Genomic DNA, 17,080 nt, shown 5'->3' with positions numbered 1-17,080 from the left:
AGACGCTAAAGATCAGCTAGGTCTTTACTAAAAGCGCTATTAACTAAATAGACTTTTTCATGCGATATAATAAAATTAAGTCTACTAGACCTACATTTTTTGTTAAATTCATTCAAATAGCTCATATCAAAAATATTTAATAACGAATAACATGAATATTAAATTTATAACAGATTAGATGCCACGTATTAATTTTGATATCACAATTTTATGATAAAATGACTGGATGCAGCTGCTTTGGTTATTATTCAAGAAATTGGTCACATAATTTATCATTAATTCTGTTCCAACCATAACTCCGTAGAACGCATTTATTCCATTGTTTAGTCCATTCAGACCTTTGTTCTATGCTAGATTTAGGATCGTATACATCTGGATCACAACTATTACTGATTAAGTTTATGTTTATTGCCTGACCTGCTGCAATGGCTATACCATAAATGGCCATGTCTTTTCGATGGTTTTTTATCACTCGATTTCCATAAATATCAGCCATTCGTTGTAGTATTGAACTGTAATTTGAGTAAGCACCATCAACAAATAAAGTGTGTAATGACTCATCAACTTCCTTCAAAAACATTTTCAGCACATCACTTACACCAAAACACATTGAATCTACAGCAGCACAAACTATATTTTCTTTAGTAGTATTTGATGTGATGCCACACAATATTCCCCCTGAATTCAAGGTCTTGTATGGAGCACAATATATATCTCCACCCATTGACATATACAGAGGTAAACTTGGACTAGCAGTGTTATAAGCGTTCATGCACTCAGCAGTTGATTTAACTAATCCTAAATTTCCTTTTATCCAAGCGATAGCTTCATTGGACTTGAACGAAATTCGTAGGGCATAGAGTACACTTGTCTTATTTGTACTATTGGGCAAAATGTAAGCAACTACTGGGCATAGTCCAGACAAGAAAGTTACAGGACATTCACCAATAACAGTCATCACTGTAATAATTCTTTCATCTAATGTAACACTAACTTGACCCACAGAATCACAACTGTATCCATACATAGATGCATTGGGGCGACCCATCACAGAATAAATGGATAAACCTTGAAGATCACCAACGGCCACGACAGCATATAGTGTATTATGCGCGGGTTTACGAATAACCGGTAATGAAACAAGTGGAATACCTCGAGCCTGGCATGTAAACTTATTCCATTCGAGTTCAGGCAATGCCAATAGACCCGTTTGAGAGGCATTAGTCAATTCTGTTACGTATACTTCACCAGCCGTTAGTTTCCATAGTATCCACGTATCTAATGTGCCAAATCGGCATTTGTCTTTGGCACACTTGACTAACTCCGAATGGTTTAAAAGCCATTCAAATACTCCAATTGGTCCGTCAACTGCCCTAGAGTCTGTCCAATGAATTGCATTGCTCAGTGTTTGCCCTGTATCAATATTCCATGCCAATACCGTGCTTGTTTCATTAGTTATACCTAAAGACTTAATATATGTAGCTGGTAGTCCACTGCGGCACATCTCATGGGCAACATTTGACACAACTTCGTTAATTGCTGTCCAAATCTGGCAGGGATCTTGCTCAACCCAACCAGGAAGCAATTTTTTTGTCATTAGTTGATCTGCATGTTTGGTTATGTTGGGATAATTTTCGAATGTTTTATCTTGTGACGTCGTCCATTCCTGGTCAGTAATTAACAATAGTCGTTTAGACGATAATGCAACTTCCCGCCCGGTGTTCGTTGAAAACACAGTAAAACTTATTAATTCTGATTCTACACTTAAAGCTCCAATTAGTTCTGATTGTGGTTTTTTAATCATATCTATTATAGATAGCAGATATTAATTATTTATATTAACTAATGTAGTTAACAATAGCAACTAAAAATGTAAACTGTTTATATCAAATATTTAATTTTGTGTAATTTGACTGTGATAATATTAATTGAATATAAAATATTTCTCACTATAATTAATGTATTAATGCAATCTACTTAATTATGTTATGACCCAAGATATCATTTCTTTCAGTTTTATGATTTAACTAAAACTATTTAATAATAAACTTCAATAATACGTTCGGTTATATGCCTTAGTATGCTAAAAATTGTGATAAATCTTGTAATAAGGATATAAATAAGGAAATAGGAGACCATATTGCTTTTGGAATAATCCACCATTTTTTATAAATTAAACATTATCTACAGATTTGCATCGAAGCTTTTCTTATGATAGTAATTTGAATCACTGTCAGATATCATCAATACTTGTCCCAACTATACAAATGTATATGATGTCAGAGAGCACCCCATCAACGCCACGCCTTCCCAAGCATCCTTACGCCAAGGGCAGTGCAAGACGACGACCCCATCGACCAGCAAGACTCCGCGTTATTACTCTCCGTCCGAGCGGGAACGCCGGACAAAGAAATACTGGGAGTACATGCTTCGACGTTGGGGGGAACCTTTCCACCTTACACCAACTACAACCACGACCGCAACACTGCCAACAACAACAACAGCAGCAGTAGCGACAGAAACAGCCTAGTGGACTCCATTCACCATCTTTAGAACAGTGTACTAGTGGTTCCAGCACCTGTGACGGCACCAGCCACCACCGCGCAGGAGGAGTAGCCTGGAGACCCCGATGGAACTGAAGGATGATGGCCTGGTACAGGAGATGGACCTGTTCCTCTCCTGTCCCACTACCCCAGCACAGCCGGAACTCCTGACCGAGTAAGAACTCCCACATTCCAAGCGCGATATGCGTGGAGACTAGATCCCCACCCACTCCCTTTCACGAACACTCCGCGGATAATGATTACCCACCCCATCAAACACACGACGTAAGTATTGCGGCTTGTTATTGCGTTATGCATCATTAATATATTTGACTAAAGTACCGAACGCCATGTGTGCTATCTCAATCGGCCTTTAGACTGTAACGGCGGCTTGGCGAGGGGGTATTTTACACGACCATGACGTTGTCACCCCGCGGTCGTGTCAGCTCCTTCACAACCACCGCTCCACTGTAAACTGGACCGTTACACACACGCGTTATCGTCGTGGTGTAAAGTTCAATAAATGCCTAGCGTCGAATACTCGCCGCAATAATACGTGTAAGCAGTCATCTCCGTGACACCACGGCAGCAAGTCATCATCGTGATACCGATACATGAACGTCTTCCCGAATACCGAAAAGTTTGAATCGTTACTTCGGCAACTCATCATTTGCATTTTGTTGTTAGTTTCAATCAATTTAGTTTAAGTATTTTGTGCGTATTCTGTTTGTTTCCCGTGTTATTTAAAATCAATAAACGGCTCGACGCCACTCTCTTATTTTACATACAACCAATGTCGACTGCATTTTTGCGACGTAATGGGATTCTACAACCCTTTACCACACCCCTCACCAACCGACGGTATGGGCGGTGAAAGGGGGTCAAGGTCAGGCAAAAAGCTTGAAAAATTTCTAAACCACGGTCTGTTTGTAAGTTCTTTGGAGATCCATTGAACAAGAATTTTTCAAAAGCTGACTTGTCTTTTGTACTCGATTTATTTTTTAAAAGCACAGCTTATGCTTATTTTGTATAAACATCGATTATCGTTAAAATAAATTGACACGGCCACGGCGTTGTCACACGTTGACACCCCGCGGTCGTGTCAGCTCCTTCTCAGCCACCGCTTAACTGTAAACCGGACCGTCACACACACGCGTTATCGCCGTGGTGTAAAGTCCAACAAATGCCTAGCGTCGCATACCCCGCCGCAATAATACGTCCAGTCAGTTATCTCCGTGACACCTTTATGTGCGATTCCGTTTTCGGCCTTCGTTTGTTTTTGTGCTCTTAATACTTTCACTACGAATACACATATTTTCTAGTGTTTTCTTTTAAATCATCTTATTACTGTGAACCATACTACCTAGTTTTATCATTTTCAATAATTTGTTTTTTTCTTTTGGTTTTCTTCTTTTGTTGTAACTTTTACAATAAACTACGGCTCACGCCATTTAGAAACTTAATCTTGTGTCGACTATTCATTTAACACTTACCCACTAACAAAATGTAAAATTTTTATTTTTTGTAGAGTATTTTTTCCTATTTACTAAATCCGCTTGCCACAAGTCATCTTTACCGTACGATGTAACACTTCTTTTAGCTGGTCTCTGTAATTTATTTGCCACTTTACTCATGATATTACATCTAGTTTTTGTAACTCTTCTTTTACTGACAGTATTTCGTTTACCACACCTGTATTTACAGTACTTCTTGCAGCGTGTAAAAGTTCTAATCCATATTAGGATCGTTCCAATATAAATATTCATTTGGTGGGCATTTTCAAAATGACGAAATAATGACTTTCTATGCTTTTGCTCTCTTCTACTTCGACACTGTTTTGATTAGCTATATCTTGTAGAGGTTTCACCAGCGGTCACATATATGTACGTACAAAATTTTCCCTTACCCTTACCCCCACCATAATAATGCCACGCCCATTGTCTGGCCTTGACCAAGCCTCTTCTCCCACTGTCAAGAGATCACGTCTCCCCTTCCTCCTTATTCCCGTCCATAACGGCGGATGACGAGGTAATGAGGTGTGAAGTCTAGATCCTCAATATTACCTTACTTACAGTATTTTTTATTTAAAACTACATTTTCAATCGATTCAATGAAAATTGGATTGTCGTGCTCCATTTCAATAGACTTATTTTGAATATCTGTCAATGTTTCATCCTCGACATTTTCAAAATCAGACATGTTTCTTTCTAATAATTCTGGACAACAACTTTTATTCTATGAATTTTCACAAATTAATGTTCCAGTGTTTTCTATTTTTAAAAATTTGTTTATTGCATTTCATTGACTGACTAAGTACTCATCTTTTTTCAGTTTCCTGTTTGCCTTTTGTTACGTCACTATTTAGGGCTTGAGCCTAAATGCCCGTCGACAGTATTCTAAGAGACCAACGGGGGATAGCTAGCTAGGCTATATCTACCTTAGGTACTGAAGTTTCCTATTTAATTTATATTCCCTTAGAGGAACTACCAAGGGTCGCACTACAATATATATATATAACACTTTAGGTTAACAACGATATAAATAAATATTTATTAAGCAATTGAAATATTAAATAGATAATACAACCTGCTGGACATAGTAGGTGCTGGACACCTAGAGATGATTAATCCAACAGGGAGCTGACGGCGACACTCGCACACACTATAATATACGGAGTAGCGAAGTTAAACTAATTATCAGACAAAGTAGTGATCGCGAAGATGGTAAAAGATCAATTGCCGTAGGGATATCTTATTATGGTACATTAGCCGTGAATTGCAAGTGTTTATGTGTGCAGTCCGCTGTCGTAATATAATCGTCACTATAATGAGCGCCGCAGGGGGGGGGGGGAGAGGGGGCGTTTGCCCCCCCCTGGACTTTGGAAATAAATTTTTAAAAATTATAACCAATCTGATTTAAATTTGTATAATCTGAAAATTTTATATATAAAACAAAAAAATCCAACCGGATTTCTATATGTATTTATTTTTATTGATTTAATGGGTTTTATCGTCATATGCCGTTACATTATTGTCGACCGATGGCTATCGGCTATTGTCTAGTATATTTTAGAGGTTTATATCAATTTGTACGGAAATTCCATAATGGAACGACGAGTGACGATCGACTATTCTAGTTTTATTTGTCAGCACGCTTCCTTCAATGAAACACACAAACAAAGCTGCCTAAATACAGTACGTTCTATACTATACATTTATAAGTATTTTTATAGTAAGTTTTATTTTTATAAATCATAATTATATTTATATAGTCTATTATCTAATATTATACTATTATGCACATCAGAAATTTTTTCAAATACCTAAGTTCTGTGATTCTGATAATCAACCCTCAACTTCAGTAATTGAAATAAATAATACAGAATCGTGTGAAGTTGAAAGTATGTCGGTTGCTATAAATACAAAAAGTTATGTTATTAGTGATAGGATAACGGATGAAAAAGATAATGGAAAATATTTAATTCAAGAAAATATTGACAATTCTTTGAAATTCGAACTTCTGCGTCATCCTTGGGTACCCAACACTAATTATAACTCTAAAAGTGATTTGAAACCAGGAAATACTCATGCATTTAGGCACAATTGGTTGCACGAAAACAGTTCATGGTTAACTTATTCAGCAGTCGAGGGTGTGAAAGGAGCTTTTTGTAGAGTATGTGTGCCGTTTAAGCCATCTATTCACAGAGGTGTACAAGGTAAATTTATAATAAAACCGTTTACTAAGTACAAGGATTTTCATAACTTTTCTAAAATACATATATCTTCAAAGTGGCATTCTGAATCAATGTCTAGAGCTAAAGATTTTATGGATATTATTTCTGATAAAAAAATTAGTATGATTGAACAAGTAAATGTTGGACTACAAAAAGAAATAGAAACCAACAGAAAAAAATTAAAATCCATAGTATCAACCATTGTGTTTTGTGGAACTCATGACATTGCTTTGCGAGGGAAAAAACAGATTAAGGTAATTTTCATGATCTTCTACATTTTCGTGTTGATTCAGGCGATTAGATGTTAAAAAATCATTTTTTAAGCTGTGCAGGAAATGCTAAATATTCATCTCATAGAACACAAAATGAACTAATAACATTGTGTAGTAAAATATTAAAAGAAAACATAGTGTGTGAAGCNTAAAATATTAAATGAAAACATAGTGTGTGAAGCCAGTGACGCAAATGCGTTTTCTATCATTGCCAATGAAACAGCAGATATTTCTGGTGTTGAACAATTGACAATTGTAATTAGATTTTTAGACAAACAGTAAAATCCTTTTAAAATACGAGAAGAATTTCTAGGCTTCTTACCCTTAAATAAATTAGATTCAGAATCGGTTGCTACTCAAATATTATCATTTATGGTGAATTGTGGTCTTGATTTAACTAAACTTTGTGGACAAGGTTATTATGGCTGTGCTACAATGGCTGGAAAAGAAAGTGGTGTTGCTAAACTAATTAGGGACCGATATGCCAAAGCTTTATTTTTTCATTGTGCTAGTCATCGATTAAATTTAGTTATTAATGACTTAAACAAAATTATGGTTATTCGTAATACTACAGGCACAATTAAAGAAATTATTAAATTTTATCGTGAAAGTACACTTCGAAGAAAACTAATACCTAACATACCACTATTTTGTGAAACACGTTGGTCTTCAAAGTATAAAAGTATTAGAGTATTTTCTGAAAATTTTATTNAGTCTTTAAAGTATAAAAGTATTAGAGTATTTTCTAAAAATTTTATTACAATAATTCAAAGTCTCCAATCTTTATCTTTATGCGAACGTCGTGATCGTCATTGTCGAAGTTTTTATGTGTTAATTTGTGAACTAAAAATTTGAACTTTATTTATCATTTTTACCAGTGTCATCACTAAGGATATTATAATATCCACAGAATTTACCAGGTAAGATTTTTTAAATCTATAAGAAAATTTGCATTGTTATTTTATGACCCTCGAATTACACACTGAATCAAATGTAAATACCAACAAAATAATTATTCTGACTTTTTCTTTTAATATTAGCTTCAATGCGAAGCTGAGAAGGTATTGGTTTTACTAAGATATGTTTTTTTTTTCGTGTCTGTTACCACTTTTTCTCAGCTCTCACCGAACCGATTTCTTTCAATGATACGTCAAAAGATCACAAATCGTATCTAGTCGAAGACATTACTCTCAAAAATTGAAAAAAATTCCCTCGTTCNAAATCGTATCTAGTCGAAGGCATTACTCTCAAAAATTGAAAAAATTTCCCTCGTTCCCCGTAAATGGGGGAAACCTCCAAAAAAATTACAAATTTAAAAAACGCTAATTTTCGAAATTTTTTTACTTAAAATTGCCATAACATTTTTAAAAATAACCAAATCAATATAATTCTTTTTTTCGTAGATGCATGATTTCATTATCATTCATTTGGTATACTTTTTTTTATATCTGACCCTTTAACTGCCCACAGGGGGGATTTAAAATGACAAATTTTTCACAAAAAATTAATTTTTTCAACTTGATTTTTGAAAATGTTCCGGAAGGTCTGACACTTTTATATATATCTTAAATTAAAGCTAATGTAATATACTTTATCATGAAAAAAAAAAAATTTCGGACTTTATTTTATCTTCACGGTGAAAATGGCTACCAAATCCTATTTTTGTGTGAAAATTTTCGATTTTGTATTTTACATTTTTAATTTTATTATGCTATAACTATTTGAAAAATGTATAGATCAATATAATTTTTTCATGAGAAGTAGTATTTATATACATCTTTCATTCGACATACGGTTTTTTTAATATATATATCTGATATCCGATCATTTATTTTCGTAACAGACATCGGCCCGCGGAGCCTTGTGCCACTGCACAGCTCGGACCGCTTTCAAGCCGGCCTTAATTATACATGTATATTAACTTAAAAAAATTTGATTCTTTAAATGTTTATATCTCATAATAAACATGTATATTAGAGTGCTCCTCAAATTTGAAGTTAAAAATTTTGTTTGCGAGACCCCCTTAAGTTTTTTATTATTATAAGTAAAACATTTCGGTGAAGTTTTGTGGTGATTGGTCATCCCCTTCCCGTGCCGCAAAAGGGTTGAAAATTTGATAAATGTGGTAGTTTTATAATTTTTTGCTTATATTTCAATAACAAAAAATCGTACAAAAATATATTAAGATATTAATTTATAGATCTAAACTTGTTCTTTAAAATATGTCATAACATATTACTTGATTAGACAATTATTTAGTCTGTAAAATTTAAAAAAATAGAATAATTTAATTATTTTACAAAATTGATTTTTATCTATTATTTTATTCGTAACTTACGTATTGTCCAATTTACAACAAAAAGTTTTTATAAAATATACTTAAAATAATATTTTAAGTAAAAATATTATTGTTTTGAACACTCAGGATACGTTTTTCTGTTTTTTTTTAACTACCTTATATAAAAATGAAAAATAAGTTAAGCTAAATATTTTTATTACAAATATATTGCTGTTTAAATTACTTGTAATAAGAATTGTTTTTGAATTTCATTTTTGGTGTGTTTGTTATTTATAATGACAATTTTTTGACAAAAAATTAACTTTTGAAAGTGTTCCGGAAGGTCTGACACTTTTATATATATATTTTAAATTAAAGGTAATGTAATATACTTTATTATGGAAAAGAAAATTTGACCTCTGGACTTGTCTTCGTGGTGAAAATAGACATCAAAATTAATAAAAAATTACGATTATTGTAAAATAATTCTTTTTTATATTTTTAACTTAATAATGCTATAACTTTTCGGGAAATGTATGGATCATTAAATTTTTTTTTTTTATAGATGCTTGATGTCTATACCTATCATTTGGCATATATTTTTTTTATAAATCTAACATTTTATCTACCCACAGCCCCCCCTTGTCATTTAATATGACAACTTTTTCACAAAAAATTAAATTTTTCAACTTAACTTTTAAAAATGTTCCGGAAGGTCTGACACTTATATATATATATCTTAAAATAAAGCTAATGTAATATACTTTAATTTGAAAAAAAATTTTGACCTCTGGATTTGTCTTCGTGATGAAAATGGCTACCAAATGCTATTTTTGTGTGAAAATTCTTGATTTAATTTTTACATTTTTAACTTTATAATGCTATAATTTATTGAAAAGTGTATGGATCAACACAATTTTTTTAAGAAAAATAATATTTTTTTATAATATAATATTTTCATTCGACATACTGTATCTTAATCAGGATATTAATAATGATATAATAATAATAAATAATAATAATTAATAATGAACTAGCAGGTCATGTAGCTTTTGGAATAATACACCAATTAAAATTAAACACTATCTAAAGATTTGCATCGAAGCGTTTTTTTTTTTATAGTGATTTTAATCACTGTCAGATATCATTATACTTGATTCAACTATGCCACGTCACCACTGTGCTGCAAGCCCCCTGTGATGGGTTTTTTTTAATAAACATAAAGAACATTTATAAACAAAAAATACATATACATATATTTATTTACCCTAATCATTTTCCTTGATCTTCAATTGGGAGTGGACACAATAATCGACATGCTCTTTTGACAACACCATGATTTGTCTTAACAGTCGCTACTCTGGCTATATTATCTTTGCCTGGAAACAATTCAGTAATTCGTCCGAGTCTCCATTCCAATGGTGGTAGATTAGTTTCTTTTATTAAGACAAGTGCGCCAACAGTTGGTGTGAGACCGGCTGGGGTATGCCATCTAGATTTTGATTGCAATGTTGACAAGTATTCAGTTAGCCAACGTTCCCAAACTTTTTGTACCAATTGTGTGACTCTTTGCCATAGCTTGAATCGCCCCGGTGTGATGTTCATAACATCTGGATCTGGGATATCAATTAATGATCGACCGATGAGAAAGTGAGCTGGAGTTGGTACACTAAGATCTGAAGGATTCCTAGATAATGGTATCAAGGGTCATGAGTTTAAACACGCTTCAATGCGAACTAATACGGTGTTTAACTCTTCTTAAGTAAGTGATGCTTCATCTAATGTTCGTTAAATGTCCCTTTACTGATTTCACTGCCGACTCCCATAAACCGCCGAAGTGTGGTGAACGGGCTGGAATGAGTCTCCATTCCACATTGACAGAGGCAAGGCAATTTTTTACAGCTTCTTGGTGATTTTTCGGTATAAATAAATTTTTTAATTCTTTCAATTTATCGTTGCTTCCTGCGAAATTTGTGGCGTTATCTAAATATATAAATTTTCCGATACCCCGACGACTCCACATTCGTTTCAGTGCGCTTAAAAACGCATTTGTTGTCATTAGAAATGATGTTGTCATTAATTAACCTAGTTTTACAATTTACAAGTAGTCAACAATGCCAACAAGAAAGTATCATTTTTCAGATAATTACACCAAAGAATGGTTGTTTATAAAAAGGGGTCGAAATAAATATGAAGCACATTGCACAATATGCAATATATTTATTTCCGCGAGTCACAGTGATAAGACTTCAATTTATGACCACAACAAGTCTAATAGTCATAAGTCCAATACATCGATAACGTCCTCTTCACGAGATATTTCAACATTTATGGTTAAAGAAAACACTCCAGAAGATATTTTAGTTTGTGCCGCAGAATTAACAACAGTTTACAAAGTTGTTAACCACCATCAATCATTTAATTCATTGGATTGTAACACAAAACTTAATTAAAAACTCTATCCAGATTCAAAAATTGCCGCGAAACAATCAACTGCGCGGACTAAAGCAACAGCAATCATCAAAAATATATTGGCACCACATTCTTTGCAAACAATTAAAGAAGAGATTGAACAAGCCCTTTCTATGGAGTTCTTACGGACGCTAGCAATCATAATGTGGAAAAATTGTTTCCTCTTATAATTCAATATTTTTCCGAAACAAAAGGTATGCAATTAAAATTAATAAAGCTTAATTCTTTGGAAAATGAAACTTCAGAGACTATAGTGAAATTTTGTATAAACACATTAAATAATTTAAATATTTCTTTATATAAACTAATCGCGTACAGTGCAGATAATACAAATACTAATTTTGGTGGGAGAGATAGACATGGAACAAATAATGTTTATTTTAAACTTCAATCCATATTATCTAATGATATCGAAGGCATAGGTTGTCCAGCTCATATTTTACATAATACAGCATCTACATCCGCTGACGTACTTTCTGTTGATGTGGAGTCTATAGTAATTAAAATGTATAAATATTTTTCCATATTTACAGTAAGAAATGAACGTCTTAAATCATTTTGTGAGGAGGCTGATGTACATCATGCTAATTTACAGTCTCATTCGAGAACTCGATGGCTGTCTTTGTTGCCAGCAATTGAACGTATTCTACAGTTATGGGAATCACTAAAAAATTCCTTTCTCGAAAAAACAAGACTATCAAAAACAATCGTCGATTTTTTAACAATCCGTTGTCACAAATTTATTTCTTGTTTTTACATTGTCAAACATTTTTATTTGAGAAGCAAATTAAAAAATAAAAACATCTGATATTACCATTATAGAAGTCAAAAAAATTATAAACGATTTAGAACAAACACTTTCAGAACGCGTTGAAGCTAATTTTTTGGGAATCAAAACTAAAATTGAATATAATAAAATAAAAGACGATGCTCAGCTTTTTGTTTCGATAAAATTATTCGACGAAGAAGTCGATAATTATTACAAAACAGCACGGGAGTATTTACAACAATGGAGTAATCCTCTTATAAAATTTGAGGTATTTTCATGGATGGATCTTACTTTTTCGTTGCATTGGCAAGACGTTGAAAAGACAATAACTTATTTAAAAGAAAAGGAAATTGATATCACGGATAGTTGCTTTGAAGAAATATTGTACCTTAAAAATTTCATTGACAAACAGAAATTTGATGAAGATTGGAATAAAAAAAACATGCATGACAAATGGTTATATTTCTTTCAAAAAACTGGATATATTAGAAAGAAAACGTAATTTAATTTTCATGTGCCAATACTTATATGCCATTCCTGGTCATAACGCTAATGTTGAAAGGATATTTTCACTGATAATGGCCCAGTGGACAAAAGAACGTAACCGTCTTCAAGTAGAAACTTTAGAAAGTATCATTCAATGTAAATTTAATTTCAAAATGACTTGTTTGGAATTTCATGCGTATGCTATGGGAAAACCAGAGCTATTGAAACAGGTGAAAAAGTCAGAAAAATATAATATTTCAAAATAAATGTATAAATAATAATTCAATGTCATTATTATTTTATTTTATTATATATATATATATATATTGACCAGGTACATTACACCGTGTACTAAATTTTATAATAAAAAAAAATATTAAAAAAAAGGTTGTTTAAATTATTTTTGTAAATAATTTACAAAAATTATTTAGTCCCGGTCAGTACTTGAACTTTTATGGCAACCCTACTGTAGTCTCCCCTCGCGAGAAGAAATTTCTTATTCATGTTAATATTATTTTACTATGTGTTTCTTTTTGTGGCTACGATTTATTTTGCCAACCCTCACAAGACCTACTTTTTTCAACAATATGTCAAATGATAACAATTCGTATTTAGTTGAAGATATTACCCTCAAAAATTGAAAAAAAAATCCCTTAATCAAATAAAAAGTACTTTAGAAACCCAACCTTAAACAGCTTTATTCATACAAACAATCAAAATGATTCATTTCTAATATTTTTAACAAAAACAAAATGTATTTTTAGTTTCACCTGAATTTAACGATGCATTTTTACAATTATAATTAAATTTTATAATACGCTCAATTGAGAAAATCTTTTTAACAACTTTTTTTTTATTGGTTCCTTTAGTTAAAGTAAATCATTAAAATTAATTAAGTTCTGAATATTTCATTTGTAGAAACTTTTTTAATACCAAAGTTTATTAGAAATGATTACTATTTATATTTAAGTGATCTATTGCGATAAAAATGCAAAAAAATCGAGCTTTACTAATAAATTTACTGTAAATAGTAATTATAAAATTTTCTGAGTGCATATTAATCTTAACAATACCATTTTCTTAGAATTAAACACTATCCACAGATTTACATCGAAGCGTTTCTAATTTTAGTGATTAAATCTATACTTGTCCCAACTATGGCATGTTCCCACTGTGCTGGGTTTTTTAAAATAATATAATTTCCCTTTATATATTTTTTAATTTATTAATTATTTAATGTTTGTATAATTTATGTTATGAATGTGTTTAATGATTTTAAAACAGTATTATTATGTTAATTTATTCTTTTTTTTTTTAGCTTCGATGCAAAGTTGAAAAGGTATTCATTTAACTATAATGTATTTTATAAAATAATTCATTCAAAATTAATGAAAAATTTTAGAAAATTTTGCATGAAATATTTAAAAAATGTATAATTCAATTAAACACAAATCATTATTTTTGGTGTTTATACATAATTAATTTGAATTATCCTATTATTATATTATTTAAATATATTAAATACTTAAATATGTATTGTTGCGACTGACGTCGTAAACACAAAAAAAAAGAAGAAAACACGATTCGTTATACAGGTGGCGTCAAGCCGTTTAATGAAATAAAAATGTTAGCACAAAAGAATAAAGGTAAACCAAAAGTAGCAATACTACGAATTATTGAACGATCACACTCAGATGGTTTTGTCGATAGATGTCAAAAAAGATCGGAACTGTGGTGGCGGTTCGGTTGGATTGACGAACGGACGGACAAGCGATATAGGTGTCACGAAGATGACTGACTGGACGTATTATTGCGGCGGGGTATTCGACGCTAGGCATTTGTTGGACTTTACACCACGACGATAAGGCGTGTGTCTAACGGTCCGGTTTACAGTGAAGCGGTGGCTGAAAAGGAGCTGATACGACCGCAGGGTGTCAAACGTGTGACAACGCCGCGGCCGTGTCAGTATGTAATGTTGTACACTTTCAAAAATATAAAAAGAAAACATAAATACCGTATTTAAAATTGTTACTTTACATTTCGAAAAAGCTATACACAATTTTAGTGTTGAAAAGTGGTCACATTGATTTACCTACATAAAAATAGTGGACTGATTCTAATAACCTCCCTATATTGACCATGTAAATTTTTATCAGTGTCCATTCTGTTTATTCTGTGATGGCGGCCCCATACACACACATCAGATATATTTAAATTTAAACAAATTTGAAAAAGTTTTACTTTCTATACTCATTTTTAAGTTTTGAACCACACCTGTATAAATGGAAATGGTCCTATTTAAAAAAAAAGTTTGTCAAACGAAAAAGAAATATAAATTGTAATGATCCATATATTTTTCAAAAAGTTATAGCATTACAAAATTAAAAATATAAAAAAGAATTTTTTACAAAAATCGTATTTTAGCTTCGATGCGAAGCTGAGAAGGTATTAATTTTACTATAATGTGTTTTTTTTTTTTTATGTCTGTTGCCACTTTTTCTCAGCTCTCACTGGACCGATTTCTTTCAAAAATACGTCAAAAGATCACAAATCGTATCTAGTTGAAGACATTACCCTTAAAAATTGAAAAAAATTCCCTCGTTCCCCGCAAATGGGGGAAATATCCAAAAAAATTACAAATTTANTTGAAAAATAAACAAATCATCATAAATTTTTTTTTATACTAAAACCTTAGATATTTCCCTTTTGTTTGATATCATTTTGTTAAAAATCACACTTTGTTAAAAAACACTTAACCTGCTCATTGGGGGGGATCTAAAATAGCAACTTTTTTACAAAAACTAACTTTTTCAACTTAATTTTTGAAAATATTCCGGAAATACTGCGTCCCCGGGGACAATAGATGACGTAATTAGTCGGCACCTTTGAGAGCCCGTACCGCACACCTGTACACCCATTGTCTTCCCGCGAACAATAGATGACATATTTATTTATTTACTTTAATATCATAATAATGATCACCTTATGATGAGTTTCATCATCACCTCCCCTTCTATGTAGAGGTAAACCGTTGATCTACTGTTTTAATACATACGTTAGTCAAGGAAGGGGGCTCTCTATGGCCAAAGGCCTACACAACACATAGCTATAGTTGGGTATCGTTGGATTAATAGCCGCCGTTGACGCTTCATTACACCTACCTTTCACTGCATTCAAATGTTTTCACATATTTCTAAAATTATGCAATTTTAAAAATCCCTCAAATTTATGAATGTGTTAAAACTTTCATGGATTGTCTTGTTGCTTGAAGCCTGTAGCTTGAGCCAGTATAGTTGCAGCCACCGACTAGCAACCATCACTCTGAAGATGGACTCTGCAATGAGTCCGAAACGTCAGAACTCAACTGTAAACATGGATATATCCTCAAGCACTTCAAGCAACAAGACAATCCATGAAAGTNCTCAAATGTGTTTTTTATTTTATTAATATTGATTTAAATTTGACTATTATTTATTTTTTTAAATTTTCTCTTAGTGTTGAAAATCTTAACTTATTACATAACAATTTCTCGCTACCGATTTGTCCACTGTCAAGATTTTTATATTATTTGGTGTTTAATTTCATAACTTGCCAGTAATCAAGTCTAATAAAGATATTTATTAATAATTACACATATTATAAGGTTTTCATGTATAAAATTAGTAATTTATTTTTTCAAATATACAATGAAATATTAAAAAAAAAACAAATTTTAATAATATATAAATTAAAATATAAAATATAGTTTAAAATATAAAAATTTTAAAAACAAATATTTTAGAAAAAAATATTCAAACAAATAAAGCAATTTTAACCGAAGTTCAGATCACTAAAAATGATAAAATAAGAAGTTAAGATATGTTTTTACCGCAATTAAAAAAAATACATTTATTTCCATGTTGTGTACTCATTGTTATAATTATAATTATACAGATAATAATACAAATAAATATACTAAATGGTAAAACCACGCAAAAGGGACCTTAGTCTTCAGTACTCTAGTGAAAATATGAATAGTGATTATGAAATAGGGAAGATTTTTTATCTAGTTGGATATTTTTACATTGATAGGTTTTAAAAACAACACAAAAATACAAAATAGGCATGATAATTCGTGTTACAATAAGATGTAAACATAGCTAATACATCCTGTTTTTAATGCAATTCCAAATATAATCCTGGCGCCGAGATATCGTATTATTAAATCGTACTCTTTTACGTGGTCTATAGTACAATTGTTTTACGATCTCTCAAAAAGTGTTAAATTTTATTTTTAATCGTGTTAAATTTGTAGGGTCACATGAATTCATGAAATTAGGCTTGTCAGAATCTATCATTAAAGTAAAAAGGACCCATACTAATTATACAACTGGAATTATATCTCTAGCTATAAATATGATCTTATAGTAATTAAGAAAATGTTTTTATTGGAAGTTGTATAACATTAATCAAAGATAATTATGCAATCATACCGATTTTAAACACATCAGAAAAAGATGTTTCGATTTCTATAAATAATATTAAATT

General features: G+C 31.7%; 1 protein-coding gene across 1 annotated transcript; it reads right to left on the bottom strand.

Moving 5' to 3' along the window:
• Positions 1-244: 244 nt before the first annotated feature.
• On the bottom strand, positions 245-4,742 carry LOC126900117 (glycerol kinase-like). Its single transcript, XM_050675607.1, has 2 exons — positions 4,616-4,742; positions 245-1,806 (listed from the first exon to the last, which is right to left on the bottom strand). The coding sequence occupies exons 1-2, from the start codon at positions 4,740-4,742 to the stop codon at positions 245-247; spliced, it is 1,689 nt and encodes a 562-aa protein (XP_050531564.1).
• Positions 4,743-17,080: the final 12,338 nt, after the last annotated feature.

This window comes from Daktulosphaira vitifoliae, unplaced genomic scaffold (assembly GCF_025091365.1).
Source record: "Daktulosphaira vitifoliae isolate Bord-2020 unplaced genomic scaffold, ASM2509136v1 Scaffold_2, whole genome shotgun sequence".
Taxonomy (NCBI): domain Eukaryota; kingdom Metazoa; phylum Arthropoda; class Insecta; order Hemiptera; family Phylloxeridae; genus Daktulosphaira; species Daktulosphaira vitifoliae.
This window is presented reverse-complemented; position numbering and strand designations above follow the sequence as displayed.